Source organism: Ovis aries, chromosome 24 (genome assembly GCF_016772045.2).
Source record: "Ovis aries strain OAR_USU_Benz2616 breed Rambouillet chromosome 24, ARS-UI_Ramb_v3.0, whole genome shotgun sequence".
In the NCBI taxonomy this organism is placed as follows: domain Eukaryota; kingdom Metazoa; phylum Chordata; class Mammalia; order Artiodactyla; family Bovidae; genus Ovis; species Ovis aries.
The window spans coordinates 36,823,249-36,844,658 of NC_056077.1; the positions used below are offsets into that span (position 1 = coordinate 36,823,249).

Sequence of the window (21,410 nt, forward strand, 5' to 3'; positions counted from 1 at the left end):
CACCTAGTTACTGAGGCCAAGATTCCAGGCCCTGATTGGGGTCCTGGTATCTGAGACATTTCAGTAGCAATGCTTTACCACCTGGAATCCTAAATTCCCGAGCCCTCTGGCCTAACAAAAGCACCTCTCTTCCCCCTTGATGCAGGAGAAGAGCCTCATTTTGCCTGAAGACCATGCAAAGATCCCACCTGACTCAGGTGCCTCTCAAGATTAAAGCCCGTTCTCCTTAAAATCTGTCCCCACCTTCCCCAATACACAGACTGCAATACTGTGACTTATGACAAATGAGTGTAGTCACTAGACAATCTGAGCAGGCCTGTAAGTCATAAGGCATGTAAGCAGGAGACCCACACACCCCCATCTTTTACCTTTGTTGAACTGATGTCTCTCTGCTCACACCTATGGCTTCATCTCCCTTTGATGTGGTGGAAGAAACAAGCAGGGTTTCTGTCTCACAGAGGGTTCAGCTCAGTACTTTGATGTGTGAACCAAAAATGTGATGATTCACAAGGCCCTGCTCAGGAGTGGCCCTAAAGGCCAGAGAGGGAAAACTGGTGGGCAGAGCTGTGAGCCGTGTACTGAGCATCAGCTTTTTGTGGAAGGAGAAAGGGTCTCCTGGGTTGTGGCTTGGCTAAACAACGGGTCTGCGAAGAATAAGGCTGAAAGTCTGGGACAAAGAGATCAGAAGATTTCAGCTGATAGACTCATGGGAGCTGAAGAAGTGTTTGGACCTTTGTCTCACTTCAACGTCCATCAGAAAGTACCACTGCAGAGTCAGGACGATAAGGGACAGGACAGACCTGGGGTCCAGGCCCTTCTCACCAGAGGACGAGACGCAGGTCTCTGGACTTAGCAGGTTCCTACCGTTCCTGATCTGGACCAGCAGCTCCAGTGGGGGCTGGAAAGACACCCAGCTGCCGCCTAATCACTTAATTCTGTGGGCCTCCGTGAGGATCTGTTCATATCCAAGCACTGCTCAATCTTTCTCAATGATGACTCCTTCACCTCCCACCCTAACGTATTTGGCTGGTGCAGGGACTCATTACCTGTAGTTTAATCTGACTCCAGGATGGCACATGAGGCAGTTTCCTGCGATCAGAACTGGTACCAGACATGACACTTTCTTGCTGTCCTCAATCCTGGCATGTCAGGTTTGCATGACCACTAGAGCTACAGCAGCAGAGAGATATTTCAGTGACTACCAACAAGGGACTGGAAAAAAACTCACAAAGATAAGCAACTAACAGGAGCAAAGAGTGAAGTTGGATTTCCAAGTAACAGGAGGACCAACTGGCAAAAAGCCACACCTGAAACCAGAGTCTGCGGTCAGAGGGAAAAGACAAGGTCGACTGATTTAAGGTAAAATCATACTCTATATTACTGGCTTCTGGAACTTAGAAGGATGTGTCTCAAGGAGTCAAGATTTTCAGACTTTGGCAGAGACAGAGTACACAAGACCAAAAAGCATGTGAGGCTGACAGAATGTTCCCGAAGACAAAAAAACAAAAAAAACAAAAAAAACGTGTTCAGTATGTAGGAAAAGCACAACGAAGACCAAGCTGCAGATGCTCTACATACCTGGCCGCAACTTCCTAACACACATTCCAAGTCCTCAAAGCTCTAGTTACCTCAAATCCAAATTTTCCAAAAGCAAAACCAATAGGAAGCTTCCTCTTTCTAGAATAGGGTTAACAATTTTTTTACAGTAACAGTCCTGAGGCATTACAAGAACTTTTAAGTTTATTCTGAATCAGATTAAACTGCGTTCAACATGGCTCATTTTTTTACAAGTCATAATCTTGAGTATATGTTAAAACAGCTAAACAGTTTTAATGCTTCTTCTTTAATTATACTGGATACACAGCAGTGTAACTATACAAAAGGCAATGCCGGCATGGTGTATGGGACGTGAAGTGTGGTGAGGGGACCCTGCCCCAGTGAGTTGGTGGGCAGGTGAGTAACCCACCCTGTCCCTGCCTGAGCTCTCACTCCATCCCCTTGACATTTAGTCAAACAAACAAAATCTACTCCATAGTTAACTTTGCAATTACTGGGCTGTCTCTAGCATTCACGTTCTAAAGAAAGAAAAACAAAAACCACCAAAAGATGGTACCTGACAGTTAAGATCCTTCTCCCTCTGCAGTGTGGACTTTCTGATGTTTGGAAAGATTGGACTTACTACAAAAGGTTTTCCCACAATCGCTACACCAATAGGGCTTTTCCCCAGTGTGGGTTCTATGGTGCTTATTAAAATTGGAGCTGTGGTTAAAGGCTTTCCCACACTCCTTACATTTATACGGCTTCTCTCCAGTATGGAGTCTCTGGTGAGAACTAAGACCCGCGTGCTGACTAAAGCTCTTCCCACACTCGTTACACTGATACGGCTTCTCCCCGGTGTGTATTCGGTAGTGGCGAATGAGGCTGCCTTTGCCACTGAAGGCTTTGCCACAATCTTTACACTGGTAAGGGGCCTCTTCAGTGTGCATTCGCTGGTGCTTAAGGAGGTCTGAGCTCTGACCGAAGGCTTTCCCGCACTTACAGTCATAGGGCCGGTCCACCAGGTGTGTCCGGTAGTGAAGGGTCAGGTTGGAGCTGTGGCTGAAAGCCTTCCCACATTTGGTGCACACATATGGCTTCTCCCCAGTGTGTGTTCTCCGGTGTTTAGTGAGGTTGGAGCTATTACTAAAGGCCTTCCCACACTCAGCACAGATGTAACGTCTCTCTCCTGGGGCAGGTTTAGTCACTACTTCTCTACCTTTAGCAGAACCTTTGTCTTGGAGAGGGGTTTTTGTTCCTCTCTCCTTTTCTGGATTTACCCACTGCCTTTCTAACCTGGCCTCACATTTATCAGCGACAATCATGGGAAGTGTATCCCTTCTGAATCCTTCTGCATGAGATTCTTCAGAACTTCCCTCCTTATCTGTTGATTCCTCATTCTGGGTCTTCGACTTACGATCTGAAACGGTAAGCAGGATAAGGACATGTCAGTTGCTTCCTGTCATGAGAAAAAAACTGGTAAATGAGAAACAGAACCATCACATCAGGTGACACTGATGGATTGTAAGGGGTAACCAAATACAACTCTATAAAGTCACAGTATCACGTTTAAGACAAACAGGTCATTATCAGATCTAGTTTACAACGCCAGACTTTCACGCAACCCCCTATCAGAAGCTATCATGGTATGAGGAATACACAGCACTGTCTGCCAGGAGAACTTCAGATATAGAGGGAAATTAGGCAAAACTTCAGGCAAAACTAAGCATACTGAGACAGCAGCAAAGAAGCTGGGTCATGTTCAGGCAGGAAGGAACAAGAAAGATTGTGGAAGGGTCAAAGTTGGTAACAGAAAATAAACAGGATAATTAAGGGCGAAGAGGCTGGTGGCAAACTCACAAAATCCAGATTCTCACAGAAGTTGAATGTATTTAATAGCAATAAAAGAGAATGTTTGGTCCATTGATAATTATTCTAATCCCAGATCCTGGGTAATTTGAATGACAGTACGTAACTCCTATGAGGGTCTAACTCTCATCATTTAAACTATCAATACATGTTTCCTGTCATTCTCTCAGTTATAAAGCAACTGTTGAAATCTGACTGAAGTTGTTGAGTTTTTTTAGACCATTTCACTAGGCAGTCATACTTCTTAAAAGTCCACCTAACCATCCACACACAAAAAAGGAGAGAAAGAGAAAACCACACTGAAAACTGATGATAGCAGGGCCACTAAGTCATGAACAAATGAACCAGCACCATCTCTTATCAGTTCATTCAACCTGCCCTCACCTCCGTGAACAGTCCCCTTACCAAACTGCAGCTCTCCCCTCAACAGTGTGCCATTTGTTCCCATGCCAAGACTGACTGAGACACACCTGAAGGAAGAAAGGAACTCATTCTGCCTCGTCCGCCCAGGGGACCTCCTGACAATCAGGAATGAGGATGACTGCTTCTTCCACCACAAAGGCCTGGGGCACCAAGCAGGGGCCTGAGAGATGGTCCTACCTCGAACCTTCCTCAGCACGGGGGTGAACTTCTCCTCTTCACCAGTCTCTTGGATGTAGAGGGGCCCCCAGGACTCGTATCTGTGACTGGTCTCCATAGACTCTAGCTGCGGGCTGCTCAGGGACTCCTCCGCCATTCCTGAGGGTGACATCTTCTCCCACGACCGTTTCTGCTCACGGGGAGGTGGGGATGCCTAGAGACAATTATGAAAGGCTGGGTCTGTGCACAGCTCACTTTAAGAACCAGAATGAAAGAAAATCTCGGAACAGCTATGTAGAACCTCTAGGAAAGAGACCCTCTATTCAACTCCCAAGGGTAATCCCTCAATTCCACACAGGATAACAGAAGAAAACCAGGAGGAAAGACGGTCTAGCTCGGCGGAAGGTCCTGTGAGGTGCTCTCAGCGTGTGGACACACCCGCCCCTGCCTGGTCCACTGGGCTCTCAATCTTGCGGAGAAGGAGGGCGTCCCGGCCTACCTGCGGCGCTGGCTCATCCAGCTCCCGTTCCAGATCCTCCAGGAGAGTGACAGCCTCTTCGGCACTCTCCGGGCAGTGCTCCTGCACCCAGGCCTGGAGCTCCTGGGGCAGGATGGTCAGGAACTGCTCGAGCACCAGCAGCTCCAGGATCTGCTCCTTGGTGTGGATCTCGGGCCGCAGCCACTCGCAGCAGAGCACCCGGAGCTGGCTGAGGGCCTCCCTGGGGCCAGGGGTGTCGTGGTACCCAAACTGCCTGAAGCGCTGGCGGAATATCTCCATGGGAAGGCGCTTCCCTTTCTCTTCCTCCTCCTCAATCTTCACAATCACAGGCCCCTGCTCCTGTGGAGGCCTAGGGCCCAGAACTGTGGCCATGCCCAGCACTTTCATCTCGGAGGTACTCTAGAAACAGCTGTCACAACAGACAGGATTCCGTGGAGCAGGAATATTGGTTCCTGTGGGTTTCTGGTTCTTTAGGACTACACGTTAAACCTATGAAAATATGATTACCATAAAATTATCTAAAGCAAAAGTATGCTTTTGGTCTTTAAGAAATTGTGGAACTTATAGCCACTATAAAAATACCATATAACAATGACTATCAAAAATCTTGCTAGCATCAGCTCAGGATATCCTGTTTTGATCTGATTTTGTCTTCATTCTCTGAAAGAGTGCTCTGTGGCTCAATTCTACTTTTGCATAGCTGGCTGAAGAAAATGAAAACACTCATTCAAAAATATACACGGGCCTTCCCTGGTGGCTCAGTTGGTAAAGACTCTCTCTGCAATGCAGGGGACCCAGGTTCAATCCCTGGGTGGGGAAGACCCCCTGGAGAAGTGGCAACCCACTCTAGTCTTCTTGCCTGGGAAATCCCACGGATAGAGGAGCCTGTGGGTGGGCTACAGTCCATGAAGTCACAAAGAGTTGGACACGACTTAGCGACTCAACCACTCAATATTCACACCAGCATTATTTACAACTGCCAAGATATGGAAGCATCCTAAGTGACCACCAACAGATGAACAGCTAGAAAGGGGTGTGCACGCATGCACATGCACCCACACCCACAAGTGCGCGAATACTCTTCAGCCAGAAAAAAGGGAACTAGCTGCAACAACATGGATGGATGGACGTGGCGGGTACTATGCTTAGTGCAGCAAGTCAGAGAGAGAAAAACAAATACTGTACATTGTCACTTACATGTAAACTGAACAATAAAACCAGTGAATGTAACAAAAAAGAAACAGACTCAGAGATACAGAGAGCAAACTAGCGATTACCAGTACGGGACAGAGAAAGGGGGAGATGGAAAAGTAGAAAGTGAACCGACAACAGAATCACCCTATTATTAAATATTCTCTGAAAGAAAACTCCGTAAGTTAGTTAATCTTACATGCTTATGACTGGCCTTCCTCATGAGCATGTTTTCAAACTCTAAGCAGCATCTTTCCTGTCACATAGGTGTTCCTATACTGGATCTGAGTAAGGAAAATTCCAGCAGTCTCAATAAGGAGCCAAAGACATAAAAATCTATGTGGGTGTTCATTACATGACATTACACTGACAACAGCAGAGACCATAGAAAGAATGTACGAACGGCTTACAAAAGCTGAAGATGAGGGAACAGGAGTTGCCGATAACCTAGATCTAAGGCATTTAATAAACCGAGTATGGGCATTTCTTTTTTTTTTTTAACCTCAACATGAATCAGCCATAGGTATACATATATCCCCTCCCTTTGGAACCTCCCTCCCTGCCCCACCCCTCTAGGTTGACACAGAGCCCCTGTTTGAGTTTCCTGAGCCATACAGCAAAGTATGCTCATTTCTAACGTGCATGTCAGCTTCCATGGATCTGGTCTGACTGCACCTGAAATATCTTGCACACACACAAAATATACACATAATCACCATGAAGGAAAAAGGGAAAAACACTAACAGTGATATTTCTGGATTAGAGAACGATGTATGATTTCAATTTTTAAAAGTCTTTTTCATTTTCTAAATTTTCTTTAGTGGATATTACTTTTGTAACTAGAAAAATCATAAAATCTTTAAAGGATCATAAGCAGTTTTTAACAAACCAAGACAGATTTCACTTCTAATGCCCAAATTCTATGGCCTTCAAAAAAAAAAAAAAAACAGGAAAACAAAAAAGCACCAATTCCAGCCCATGCAGAACCTTCCAACAAAGGTACTCGTTTGTTACAGCTTTTATATCACGTATTTAGTTTCACATATTTGGTAAATATGTATTTAAAACATGTATTTTACATGACTCTTCCCCTTTATTTTTGTGATCAATTTGGGTAATTAAAAATACAGGAAATGGGGTTCTAAGAATGAAACCTCAATACGCAACCTTGCTTTTACGAGAAAGTTGGTAATCATCAGCTGCTAATTCGTGCAGAATTCTAGGGAGGATAGCTGAACTCCCCTCTATGGAACCCCAACTCTGAAGCGTCCTACCAGGCACCACTGCTCCCGCACAGGAGCAGAGTCAGCACTGGATACTCCTTTACGCCGCCCTCTGCTCTGGGCATGCCGCTGAAGCCCCAGGGTGAGGGCTGCTTGAAGACTGAGCAGGGAACCACTGCCGTCTCGTCTCCAACACAGGAACAACTCTGTAACTATTACAGGATTCCCTACTCTGGCCAGAGGAGGGCACCCCAAGAACAGGGGGACTCTCCATTGGGCGGCTCAGCCTCTGGGATTCAGCCTGGAAAATTCAGACACTAGGGGTTATAACTCGGCACAGGAGGCATTAAACAGGGCGTGTCCTGCGTCACGTTCACATGGGATCTGTTACCCAGAACTTAGCAAATCCAAACACAGATGCCACTACATCAAACCATTGCCTTTGCAAAACACTTTAGGAAGAAAGTTTCCCTAAATGTTACTGCTGAGTACCGTCAGTAGTAACTGAGCCAAGTAGCTGTGATTTATTCTAGCACATCAGTTTTGCAGCGCCCGCAATTCAAATTCATGCCTCAGTAAGGCCACCAACATGTGGCAGGCTGGGCGCCTGGAGCCTTCTTCCTAATTGCACTCACTCTCCTTGATATCATCCGGTGGCATGGCTTTAGTTACCGTCTATTCATTCACACTCTCGAATTCACACTCTCCAGCCTGGACCTCTCTTCTGAGCGCCAAACTCTTACAAACAACTACCCACTTGACCTTGCCACCAGCATGTCCAGCGGCTTCCCAAACTTAACGTGTCCAAAACTGCACTTCCCATCATTCCTCCAAAGCTACTCATCTCAGTGAATGGCAATTCTACTGTTCTGTTTTCCGGAGCAAAAAAACCCTGGTCACTCCTGACTCCTCCTTCACATTCTACACACAATTCAGGACTAAATCTTGTTATCTCTACACCCAAGGGATTCAGAATTCAACCACATCTCACTTCCTCCAACACTGCTGTCCCAGCCCATCATCTGTGCCTTTTTTTCTTTTTTCTGCCCCATCACACAGCATGCAGGCTCTTAGTTCCCTCACCAGGGACCAAACTCAAGCCCCTTGCAGTGGAAGCACAGAGTCTTAACTGCTGGACCACCAAGGAAGTCTCGGTTGTCTATAAAATATTATACGTCAGATCACATGACTCCTCTGTTCACACCTTTCAAGGCTTCGTGTCTCATACGGAGTAAAAGCCAAAATCATCACAAGACCAAAAACAAGGCCTCAAGGATTTCTGTCTCTGTTGCCTCTTGGATTTCCTTGTCCTTTGTCTCTCCTCTTTCTTCCACCTGTCAGACTGGTAAATAATTTTTTTTTAAATCTGATAATGGTTTATTCCCACCCCTACCCTGTCAAAGCCAGTATTTGGTCTTGACCAAACATCTGGTCATGCTGAGTTTGTCTAAAGGTTCATTTAGGGATACCCTCCAGATCTTGGCTTCTCAATTTTTTTCAATAAATAGTTAATACAATAAAAAAGCACGTGAATAGAAAACAGAGGTTTCATTACTCACATTGTCTTCAACCACAATGAACTATCTTCTTTAAGCTATCTAGACTGTTTAGCACAAAAGGGCCAAAGAGCAAAAGTTCATAGTCTACAAGCAGAGGTGTTTGTTCTGTTCCGAGTTTTTCCTCCTCCTTTAGGCCAATTTCCCAAAGCCCCCCAAAAGGGCCCCAAATCCCATTCTAGACGATCAGGCATAAATGAACCAAGTTATTATTATAAATTCTAAAATTAAATGGGATTTACCTATTGCTGCTAGAATGCTTTTTTTTCCCCCCTAGAACTTGAAAAATGTTACCCTTTTGTAACTGAAAACTCCTACGCAGGCAAATCTGGTAATTTCAAGGCACAGATTTCTACTGTTGGATAGTTTTCTGCGTTTCTTCCTTCTTTAGACTGCACCAAATTCTGCATCACTTTTTCTCTTCTTTCTTCACTGATCCTAGTTCGCTCCTAGTCCAAAATTTACTTTCTCCGTAGTAGCCTTCCAACACCTGAAATCAGTTGTCTTGCTTAACTCTTTTCTTCAAAACTCTTCCAACTGTTCCTTTAATAACAGGAGTTTCTAAGTACCTCACTCACAAGATCACCTTTCTCTAGACAAACTGTAAGTAAACGGCCCTCTAAAATGGGTTTCTAAACTTGAGCAGATTCCTGTTACCTACTTTCAAACCTGAACAATGCCCAACGGACTAGGTCCCTCCCCTATCTCAGACAATACACAAGACTTCCGAGGCTCAGTTTCTCACACGAGGCTCCCAACCCTTGGGCGAATTCTTAAATCAATTAGCCTTGAATTTGGACCGCCTACTTAGGGCCCGGAAAACATCCCTGTTCTAGCTGACCAGCGACTGGGCTCACCGAAGGCAGAAAAAAACTGCTTTGTAACGCGAAAAAGACCAACTTTCAATTGTTAAACCCGGGGGTGGGGGCAGGGGCGGAAATGCTTTCAGGAGAGCAAAGGCCTCCGCCATCTGGGCCTGGGTAGGGACAGAGGCCTCCTCCCACGTCCCTCCCCGGACCGGTCTGGGGAGTCCCCAGAGGCCACAGCTGCCTAATCCACTCGTCCCTCCCCGCACCCTTTCGGCGGAAACTCCCTCTTCCGCCCGCCACGCGAACCGTGGACCAGGAGGCTCACCGTGAGTCAGAGCCGCTCGGGCCGCTGGGACACCTCAACGCGCACCGCGGCCGGCGCAGCCGGAAGTACGTCATAGCTCCGCCCGCGGAGAGCTGCGAGGGGCCGCAGCGGCCCCTCTAGGAACTCGGGAGGTCCTCTCTGCATCTCGGTGTCTCGGGTGCGCCGGAGGTTCCTGCCCGGCAGGGACTAGTGGAGAGAAGCCCCCGCAACATGAACAGCCGGGGACCTAGTCCGCACCGTTTTTTTTTTTTTTCCCCGCACTCTTTTTTTTTTTTTAAAAAAACTAAGAAAGGGCCGACTAGACGAAGTCTTGGCAGTGTTCGCACCCCGCCGCTTCCCGACGGGCCAGGGAGAGGCGTGGGCTCCGCGCGGTGACCTCGGTCCCTCCTCCTGGACTTGAGGCCGGTTCTCCTGTGATCCTCAGGCTGGTCACCGCTTGGGAACTCGGTCCCCGTTTATGAACATGGAGTTCCACACTTAGCCCTCTAAGCCGGAGATTCAGTTATCTCTCTCCTGGCGGCATCCAGCTAAAGTAGCTGTGCCCTTGGGCCTTTGTGGGTTCTGAGCTTCCTGGACAGAGATCTCTGATGTCACCTTCTAGGCGCACCTGATGTTGCAGCACTTGGCACAGAGGTCCTTGCCTACCTTGTCAACCCCCTCCCCCACCTCCACCTCTTGCTCTTGCTCAATTGCAGTTAGGGACTAATTGTAAGTAAGGGATTGATCCCTCAAAAGGCACACATGTTGGGACTTCCTTGGTGGCTTAGTGGTAAAGAATCCGCCTGCCAATGTAGGAGACACAGGTTCTGTCCCTAATTAGGACAATCCCGCATACTGCGGAGCAACTCAGCCAATGCACAACTATTGAGGCTGTGCTCCATAATAAGAGAAGCAACTGCAATGAAAACGGGGGAACACCTAGGGAGGAGCCCCTGCTCTCAGCAACTAGAGAAAAGACCACACAGCAAATAAAGTTAACCAGTGTGGTTGGTGGCTTGCTGGGATGTGGCATCTGCATTTCAGAATTGTTTTGGCTTCCAAGAACCTCATACTCTTCCCAATGAATTCATTCAACAATCACACAGGAAGAAACTTATGGAGAGTTCTACTTGCAAAAAGTTCAATTAAACATTTGCTTTCCTGTAATTTCAACTCATTGATCCTAGCCTTTTTTGTTTCTTTTAAACTGTGCCACAAGTCTTGTGGACTCTTAGTTCCCCAATCACGGATGGAACCCAGGCCCTCAGCAGTGAAACCACCAAATCTTGACCACCGAACCATCAGGGAATTCCCGTGTTGATCCTAGTCTTGCCTGAGCTTTTCCTCTCACAAAGTGCATGTAGTAGTTCTTCTTGTCAGCCCCTTCAAAATATTTGGAAATTGCCACATGATTGTCCCAAAGATCAGCTCCAACAGTTTCACAATCTTGTCTGCAAGTTGTTTCTGAATATTGCAATGTGAAGTGTAACATGACCCTCTGATGGCCCTCGGTTTCTTATTTAAACAAATCTCCATACTCTGCCATATTTTCCCCCTTCACTCTCTACATTACTGTTTTGTTTTGGAAGATTATTTGGTTTGAAAAGAAAAAGGGGGGGTCCCCTTCCCTTTGTAGCAGAAATCTGGAAAGCGAAATGCTACGCTGGTTACTGTTAGTCCCGGCTCCCTCCTCTGTTTTGGACAGGGTGGTTGTGGTTCTCTCCAAAAGAGCTGCTTTCAGGATCTTTGTCCCTTAAGTTTCACTCACTTATTTTTGCTGCTATAACTATGCTTTGCCAGTAGAGGGTGATCAAACCTTGATTTCTCTTAAAACAAGGCAAGCTCCTTGCCTATCACAGCTCTAAAACTAACCCCCACCCCCAGGAGTCCACCTGTACAGCCTGTTGGGAAGTTGCAAAGACATCATTCAGCTAAAGAAAATGAAAAGAGAATCAAGGTGATGTAGTTAGACAACCCCATAGCTTAGACCTGGAACTCTGTACTAATCAGCCTTGGGAGACTTGAAGATGCAATTTAATTACCTGGAAAAGGGGCGTAATAACAACCTCCTCTGACAACTTTAAAGTGCCTGGATCACAGGAGAGTGAGCTAGCTTTGTAATTAGCTATACCAATACTAAAGACATTTTAATTTTCGAAACTCTGGGCTACAATATTTTTCTCATCTCTTGTGTTTTAATGTCGGCCTCCCACGCCCCACCGCCATGGATGTGGCTCTGCCCATCGCAGATCCTTTGTTATCCTACCTTCTCTGGAGAAGGCCACCTGTCTTCTTAACAAGAGAAGATAAAGTTTCCTGCCAAGACTTTTACAAGAGAGCAGATTGCCAGCTCATTGCCCGTTGTCGTGGAAGAACCCAGAAAAAACTGCATTCTCTCTGAGTAGATGGAGATCACAAGGGGCATGTGGCCCAACCCTCCCACTTGCAAAATCCCTTCCTGCCCAGGACCCCAGGTGTCACAGCTGACCTGATTCGACGCAGCAACCTGCTCTGGCTGACTTGGCAACAAGGTTCCTTCTCCCAGCGACTTCCACTGGGGTCCCTCCTCCTGGTTATGCAACTTGGGCCCTACAAAACCCTGGGGGGCCACCATTCATCTCATCAGGGAGTTGTACAGTTTAATATTTATCTCGCTGTGCTGGCTCTCAGTTGCAGCCTGTGGGATCTAGTTCCCTGACCAGGGATGGAAGCCTTGCCCCCTGCATTGGGAGGGTGGAGTCTCAGCCACTGGACCCCCAGGGAAGTCCCTGGAGTTGTGCGGTTATCACAACTCACCAGCACAAGGCAGCCAAGTGTCTTGAGGAAGAGGTGCCTTTTTCTAATTTGCCTCTGCCAGGACAATTAGAGGCTGAGGTTGGGCAGAGCTGGTTTTATGTGTCTGCCTTACTCATTGCAGAACCTATTATTCCTGACACCCAGGACATGGTCTGACACTGTTTACTGAAAGGGATTTAAATCTATTTCCTGGAGTTGTGCAGAACAGACAAAATCTCTCTTCTGACATGACAAGCCTTTAGATACTTGAGGGTAGAGACCAAGTTCTTATGCCTTTTTTCCTTACCAAACAAAAGCCTTCGTTGCACACCAGAGGTGGTTTTGTTTTTCCCTATGGTTGATGTCTTTTAAAATGCGAGTCCAGAACCAAATGCAGGGTGCAGTGACCGATAACTCGGGTAGAGGAAGACTCAGACCAGCACCTCCCGTGTTCAGGCATCTGGAGTGGAGTCTGTGCTGAAGACACCTGGGACTTGGGAGGCGGTGGTGGCAACTACTGATGGACACAACAGTTTGGAAAGGCCTCTTAAACCTGTATCAGCAATGTCCATTATTCCAGGGCAAATACTGTTCCTTTAGGACCCCTTTAGGATATGGAAACTGAAGCTCAGGGGAAAACAGAACACTCTGCACTTCACTCTCGTTTCTAAACAGAGTGAAAAAAAATTTAAATGAGACAAAGCAAAAAAAAAGTTTCTAATAAGGTTATTAGAAGTCATAAAGATCTAAACTATCAGTTTTACATGCTGTTCTTACCATTAGGATGTTCTGTTTTCTAAGATTCATAAAGTGGTCAAAGATTATTTTAATGGTTTCATTTTATGAGAAAATTATGCTTTAGGAGATCGTTAAAAAGCATCTTTATTCCATGGCTTTCGATTCTGTTGCCCTCTTAGAAGCTACCTAAGCTCCTGAGAAATTACTTATGTCATTTGGATGAGGGTTGTTTGTGGGTCACAGTATGTTTTTGACTTTGAAATTATACTTCTATTTCTTTATGCAAAATGTACATTTTATGCAACCAAGGACAAAAAAACACAAACATCACAACTATTGCCACCTAGAGATGATAATTTATTGTTTTACCAAGATTTGGAAGAAAACATAAAGAGAATATTTATTACAAATCCCCACCATCTCCTTCTCCGGCCTCACCACTCTAACATTTCTCTGTCAGACAGCACCGGCCTCCTGAAATGGACCATTGACTGTAAGTGCATATCAGTTTCAGTTTGCTGCCATTTTTCATGATTGAAACTTTTAGCTCTCGAGCAAGTTTCAAAAGCCTTTTCAGTGGAGGAGTTTCTTAGCTTTAACAGCAACAACAGAAAAACCATTTTCCCTCTAAGATCCCATTACTTACCGGAAGAAATCTTTCCAGAAATGTTAATGAGGATTTAAAATAGACAAGTTCACTTAAAAAATCATTTACTGAACATCTATCAAACACCTGGACTCTTCAAAGACCAGTGAAATGAAAAGGCCAGGCTTGAACTGCAATAACTTAACTCTGGGGGGTGTACAAAGACAAGTGAGTTTCTTCTTTTGGTCTAATTTATTCTAAACGAAGAAACCAGGAACTGACAAAACAGGAAAGGTTTATTTTATCCAGCCTACAGATAAACAAGACAATGCCTGAGTTAGTTCTCTATACAGATTTAGGCTTATCGTGTTGACCTGGGTGTAATAATCTCTATTTAACTAAAAGCTAATAAAAATACATATGTTCATTTTAAAATAATTGCTGATTTTGCCTGCATATCCCACCCCTTGCCCCTAAACTCAGATTTTCCTGTATCATCACAACCTGTTTCCTCCCACCCACCCCCCTCACATATCTGTTTTCACATAAGAACCCCTACAACCAGCAGAAGCGTTTCTAATATGCTCTGTCCTTGCTCGGGCAGGGCAGGGGCCAGGTGGAAAGGCGGGCGAGTACTGGTCCACAGCTCATGGCCAGTCTCTCCTCTCCCTCCCTCAGGCTCCCCTGTCACTCTTAAGCAGCTAGTCTGTCTTCTACCACCCTCCTCCCCACTCTCCTGCATGGTGCATCTGACCTTGTTGGGAGACTAACCGAAAGCAACTTGGGGGCACCTGCGGCTGCCCAGTTCCCTCCCTGGACCAAAGGAACTTGAAACCCACATCTGATACTGGAATGAAATCCCAGTTTCAGCATCACCTTTCAATACCTCACAAACTTACTCTTTGCATCTTAACACACTCAGCCTGACTGTTTAATGAGTGCTTGCTGAAGGGAGAAAATTTAATTTAGGACCAATTAACTTTGCTGACTGCTGTGCAATTTGAAGTGAGTCATGATTCTTTAGTAAATGGAGGTGAAAAACTCAACAATTAGAAGAAAAACCTGTTAAACAGACCATTGTTTAGAAGTCAATCTAATGTTCACTCTTTACCTTCCACGGTTTCAGGATAAGAGAAAAACATGAGGTTTGTGGTATTCACTATTAAACAGAACCAGACAATATGAAATTAAGTTCTCATGTTAAGACATTCTTATGTGATGTCTAAAATATTTCCCAAACTTCTGTTTGACCTGCAGAACCGGAGATGGCTTACCTCCCTATAACTTCAAGTTTGTTTTTACAAAGCTCTGAAAAGTAAAACAGATAATTTCAGTTTTAGATATAATAAAAAATTAATTTGAATAGCAAAATAAGTGACTACTTTTCAATGTACAGTAGTGTCCATCCCAGGAATGAAACCCAAATGTTAGAGAAGTTTTTTTAAACAATGCTATTATATTCTCCAGCAGTAGCTGAAATAAAAATCTACTCTAACTTCTACAAAAACATCTATTTATACCACTTACTTTCCTTTTCTCTGATTCTGCATTTTGCTTTGCAATCTGCAGACCTGCATCTGGTTTCCCAGTTCAGGCACCATGGTCCCCTCACCGCTATTTCTGAGCAGTTGCACAGAGCAGGACCACAAACACATGGCTTCTCTGGCAGGTATTGCTGTCACTGTCTGACTACAGGTTAATTCTGTTACACCAATTTACACGACGATTCTTCCGTGAGGGTGGTAGGATGAACCTGGTTAGCTAGCTTTAGATGAGTACATCAGGATAACTGGACCCTGCAATAAAAGGTGATCAACTCTAGGATAAAGAACAGAAAAAAATTCTTTCTCAGCTGTGAATCTTCTCAAGCCCTCTTTTAATAATCACAGGCCAGGGGAGGTGAGTGCGATCAGGGGAGGTATACAGGGGACCCCTGTACACAGGAGGTATACAGAGGGAACACTGCAATGCCGAGGCCTAGGTGCATCTGTGTCTATTTTCCAGGGAAAAGTCCATCTTGGTGTTTTCCTACCCCACGTTTTCTCAACACAGAGGTAAGAGTTAGTGGGGGGAGCAGGATGATGCTTCACACCATTGGTCCAGGTCAAGACAGCAAGTGGTCGCCCTGGCCTCCCCAGCCCACTCCCTTCTCTCAATTCATGGAGCAGACTTTCTTCCACCCCCGACAAGCTCAGATAACCCATTCTCCTTGCTTGAAACGGTGATGTGGCAGCTAAGCATCGAGTTTCTGGCTGTGGAAACTGCAGGCGTCTATAGCAAACGGTTCCATTTTAGTTCCCTATTCACCTGTCCCTCCTAACGGATCTACTCATTCCTAAGTTCTTGACTTGATAAGCACCAAACTATGAAGTCTTTTTTTTTTTTTCCCCCCTCATTTTTCCCTCTCCTCAGTTCTGTGAATTGACTTGTCTATGTCAATTTCACTACTCACTCCAAAACATTGCTCTTTTGGAGTGATGTGTTCTGTCAAATAGATTAAAATAAAAATACATTATCTGGTACAGGGAGTATACAGAACAGGGGCTGAAGGTACAAAACAGACACTGACATTATGATCATACAAAATATACAGAAGTACCCAACATCAACAATTTTTGTCAGAAATTGTACATTTTGCTGTTTCTTTAGCATTTCCCCACATTTTCTTCTTCTTCTGTGGATCCACTGCAGTGAAGATCAAGCTTTCTCCACAGTGTTTCTGAAATTTGTTACATGACTGGAACATACTGAAGGAATTCCTTTTCTGTCCAAAGCAATGAGTGCTATACCTGGAAAGTTTTCCCTCACATAACAATGTTTATTTACAGTGAGCTTTCTGATGCTAAGCTGAAATGTGATTAAAGGCTTTGCCATATTTATCACATTTAAGAGGTTCCTTCCTGGAATGAATTTTCTGATGCCAGGTAAGATGCAAATTCTTACCTATCAAAAGGGTCAACCTGTCTGTGTATCTTTAGCAGTTTCACTTTTATGCCTTTAATAAAATACTAAGTGCCCTACATATCAAGATGCCTCATACATCTGCAGTCCTAGGCTTTAGCCTTGCCTGCCAGGATGAAGCAGAAACAAATGCCCAGCAACCTGAAGAATTTTACTTCTCTTCCTGGCAAGGTTAAGGTATATTTTTTAAAAACCTCTCGAAAATTTCCACTGGGTCAGCTAGCATGCCAACAGTTAACTAGAGTTCTTGAACTGTTAACAGATTTCAGCCAGTCGAGGACTTTCAAATGACGATTCCAAGCACTAATTTAGATGTTGTGAGCCTTTCGGACCATGACCCAATTATACTTTGTGCTGAGCAGCTGATAAATGAATGCAATGTGAATAGTTTTAATAAACAGCGGTAGCCCCTGTTTTCTTCAGAAAAGATGTCTTCAAATAGCTATTTTAAGGAGTCCATCTGCTGAAGACCTGGAGCAATCCCCATAGCCGTCCCAGTCAGTACAATATCCCAGGAAGATGGGAATTACATAATGGGGGAATGTTATAATTTCCATAAGAAGAAATGATGGCAGCATTATGTTGGCATGGAGTTGTGGCTCAAAAAGGCCAACGTGGACCCAACCAACGTTCTTTCCCTCTTCAGAACAGGTGGTACTTTGATCAGTGTCTGGAGTTAAGCACCTCACTGCTTTCAGTAGTTCCCTGGCAGTAGAAGTCTTTGCTCAAACGCACCAAGTTTTCTACTTGACCATCCTTGTATTACTCTGAATAAAATTCCTCAAAGCAGTTTCTTCTACCTTCCCTTTTCTATCAAAAGTTAGTCAGGTTTGCCCTTCTGGAGTATCGCTCCTTTTCTTCACCTGGTTGGATAGACTACTCAGGTCACCAGCTGACCTCGGTGAAACTCCCCCGGGCAACACACGGACCCAACTGCTCAGGAGCTGCAGGGAAGCTGGGGCGGGTCCAAGTTACAGAGGCCAGAGGATTAGTGCTGTCTGGCCTGGAGTGGAGGGTACAGCTGCCCCCACCTCCACGGCTCCCCATGAAGCTGACACTGTTTCACAAGCCTGGGTTGTTGGCTGACGAACAAGTGACGAAGGACAGTTTTAGTTCTTGACGGAAAATCTCAAGCTCTACGTGGCAGGGGGGTGGGGAGTCTCCCATCATGAGGCTAGTCTTCAGGTGAGCTCTTAGTCTGTTTCTAAGTTCCTGCGTGAGCAGTCACCCCTACCTGAAGCCCTGATGACTTCCTATGTAGCCCACGCTGCTTGGGGCTTGCGTGTGCGTGTGTATCCAAAAATGGTCTATTACGAGCTTCTAAAAGAAGGGAGTGCAACCTCCTGCACAGACGGTGGGAAAGATCCAAGGTTCACAGCCTCATCGCAGCCTTTAGCGACGAGAAGCAGGAAAGAAAGACCCTGTGCAGAATGACTGCGACACAACCACCTACATTTCAGTAGACTGGTGAGCTTCTTGGAGCAACAGACCTGTTTAGTAACTGCCAGATAATGGTGTCATATGTTTTTTCAAAGTTTCTGGAAGGGGTGGGGAAAAAAATGTTCCTTTTTCTGAAAAGCAACAGAAATCACATCTTCTGAACTTTATTCTTTAACGTTCCACATGATTCAGAAAGTGCTCCAATCATCACGGCGTCCAGCAGATTCTGGGGAACATCTCTGCCATAAACGGACGTCCAGCAACAGCCTAAGTGTCTTTTTTTTTTTTAAGATGACAACAAAGTCACTTCTGACATTCCCTGGTACTCTCTCTCCGATCTGGGTCCAGATAGTCTATGCCGGTGGTGGACTGACATGTTTATCTTCAAGACAAAAACAGGCATGAGACTCTGGAGCTCTAGCAACGCCCTTGGCCCTGAAAGGTCTCACAAGCTGGCCCGGGCTACCGTATTTCACGTACTCCTGACTCACGGGCCCTGTGGTGAATGTGAAAGTCCTGCTGGAAGTCAGGCCTCAGGAGTACTTCTTATATGCTCAGCACGAGGTCCGGGGCTGTCCAGGATACAAATATAAATATACCCGACAGGAGAAGTGTCTCTTCTGGGGAGTGATGAAAACTTTCACCCGTGGAACAATGAAGGATTACAGACAGTATGCAATCAAGTGCTAACTCATGGAGAGATGCACTGAGGAGCGCGACAGCGCTTTAGGGATTCAGGGATCTCACAAAGGGAGAGAAGAGTTTTCAATCACAGTTGCCGTTTCAGCAGGATCTCTCTCAGTGAGGAGGACAGAACCAGCTACCTTTGGAACTGCTGCCTGGTGCACGTGGACTCTCCCTTTCAGGAAGAGATGGGAATCTTTGGTTTGATATGGATGAGCGCAGTCCTAGATTTCTACAGCTTTGGTAGGCTACCAGTACCTGGTCAGAACTTACCATATCTATGTAATTAGTTTGAGCAGCAGGTCTCCATGTAGTTTGTTCGAACTGTCCCTCTTTTTTGAGAAGTAAGGTTCAGCAAGATGCTGGCCAAGTAGGGTTTGCTTGTGCCAAGCAGGTTTTGGACATTGGTGTTATTTTCACAGACACGATCTCAGTCTTTCAATTATATGGTGTGGTTGTGGAGAGTCCAAGAGTGCCTTAGAGGTACCCTCATTACTGAAAGCCTTGATGTTTTCCTGTGTGTGTGCTTCTGTCCTGTGTGGAAGTAGCATGTGGATTACATCCCGAGTTGAGTATTTCCCTACAGGGGCTTTGGAAGAACTACCGGCCCACAGACTAGACAAAGGCAGAACACTGCTGATGTAGCTGTAAGGATCCTTGAGTGTGATTTTCTTTATAACCTATTTAGGCTTTTTTTTTTTTTTTTCCCCTCCATGGGCACAAATCTCTGAAATCATTCTAGAAATGAAAGGGGGAAATGGCTTGACAAACACTTTACACACAGCTTTTCAGGAATGCTCCGAACGCGTCAAGGGAGGCCGGGCTGTACTCAGAGGCTCGCTCCCTGGTGTGAATTCTGTGATGCAGGGTGAGGGTTGAGCTCCGGGTGAAGGCCTTGCCACACTTTGTGCACTTATAGGGCTTTTCTCGGGTGTGAATTCTCCGGTGCAAAATAAGGTATGAGTTTCGGTTGAAAGCTTTTCCACACTCACTACATTCGTAGGGTTTTTCCCCCGTGTGGATTCTCTGATGCTTAGTGAGGTCTGAGCTCTGGCTGAAGGCCTTCCCACACTCGTTACATTCATAGGGTTTCTCCCCAGAGTGGATTCGCTGATGCAGAATGAGATTTGAACTGTGACTGAAGGCTTTGCCACACTCGTTACATTCATGAGGCTTCTCTCCTGTGTGGATGCGCTGATGCAGGACGAGGTTTGAGTTAAGACTGAAGGCTTTCCCACACTCACTACATTCATAGGGCTTCTCTCCAGTGTGGATTATTTTATGGCGAATAAGGCTTGAACTCCGTGTGAAGCATTTTCCACATTCGTCACATCTGTGGGACTTGGTTCCTGTGGGAACCTCCTCGGTGGTGGTGAAGTTGGAGCTCAGGCTGAAGCTTCTCCCCAGACCCTTCCCCTTTTCCCTCGGGCCTCGCTCTCCTGTGCTGGGTTTTTTCTCCTTGACTGTAGCTGGCCCCGAGTCTCTCTTTTCTTTTCCAGCTTTCTCCTCAGGGTTTCTCTGCTGCCTTTCTACCACTCTGCTCTGCTGTTCACGCTTTTCTCCGACATCTTTCTGGAATTTTCCCGCAGTCTCCCCATGTGATGCTGAGTCTTCTGCACTTTCAGCCTTTGAGGTGGACTCCTCATTCTCATTCCTGTGTTCACAACCTGACACAATAGAAAAATACAAATAGCACCTTCTTCTCTTGAATATATAGGTTACTCAAGTGACATTTTCCCAGGAAGCCTCTACATACCTGTAAAACGACCTCACAGTACCAATTGTAGACAGAATAGTAGAAAAATGGAAAAAAACATAGGGACAACAGGGAGAAGTGGGAAATGTGAGGGCAGGCAGAGTGGGAAGGACAATGCAGGGAGTGTGCAGAAGCTGGGAACAAGCAAAAGGAACAGACCAGGCGAGAAAGGAAGGGAAAGGGTGAGGCATTAAGGAACAGAAGAGGCCACAAAGCATCATTCTATAATTGGCCACCCAATAATTAATTTGAAAGAATCAATACCATTAAAAAAAGTTTCAGTTTTAACTTGGTATTTATGAAATTAAAAAGAATCTGGCAGGTGATGTGGACCTTCGGACACATGAAACAGTTTTTCTCTACCAGGGAGAAGAAAGGTGATGTGCTCAGGTAACAGGGCTGAGGGAGAGAAGCTGGTTGGGGCATCAGTAAACGTAACTGAAACTTTCACTGACAGATGATTGAGAATCCCTAAGAACAAAGAAAGTGAAAAGATGTCTGGAGATGGCTCACAAAGGATGTAATATAAGAAAACAAGATTTTACAAATACAGAGCTGATCTCTGATTTTGGCAACCTACAAAAACTGGAATATATTTTTATTGCGGACTGCTGTATTCTGTGTGGCACTGTTTTTAAGCAGAGACTAAAAACTGTTCAGCACAGAAACACTATTTTATATGTTTATATTTGAGTGGGGAAAAAAACCAAACTAATCTAAATCTTCTTCATTTATTTGGCATTAAGAAACCTTTCCAAGTGGGTGTGTACTACCTCAACACAACCACCGAAGGAGCTGAGTATCTAGCCCCTGACTTTAGTGACGAAACTGCCATAAATACTGACCCAATCATAAGGAAAATGAAATTAGTCTATTCTTTTGAATTCCAAGCCTGGGTCCTTGA

At 45.3% G+C, this 21,410-nt stretch overlaps 1 protein-coding gene across 11 annotated transcripts in view; it reads right to left on the reverse strand.

Moving 5' to 3' along the window:
• Nucleotides 1-1,722: 1,722 nt before the first annotated feature.
• ZKSCAN1 (zinc finger with KRAB and SCAN domains 1) overlaps nt 1,723-21,410 on the reverse strand; it is a 36,250-nt gene continuing 16,562 nt past the window's right edge. For 3 of the 11 annotated variants that reach the window (XM_060405675.1, XM_042240242.1, XM_042240243.1), the window contains one exon: nt 13,416-20,417. In XM_060405675.1, the coding sequence (XP_060261658.1) occupies nt 19,525-20,417 (893 nt within the window). In that variant the 3' untranslated portion in view covers nt 13,416-19,524. Of the gene's footprint in view, nt 2,957-4,005; nt 4,199-4,483; nt 4,973-6,948; nt 9,624-13,415; nt 20,418-21,410 lie in introns of those variants that run through there. The other 8 variants (XM_060405676.1, XM_042240257.1, XM_042240262.1 and 5 more) reach the window with 8 other exon arrangements.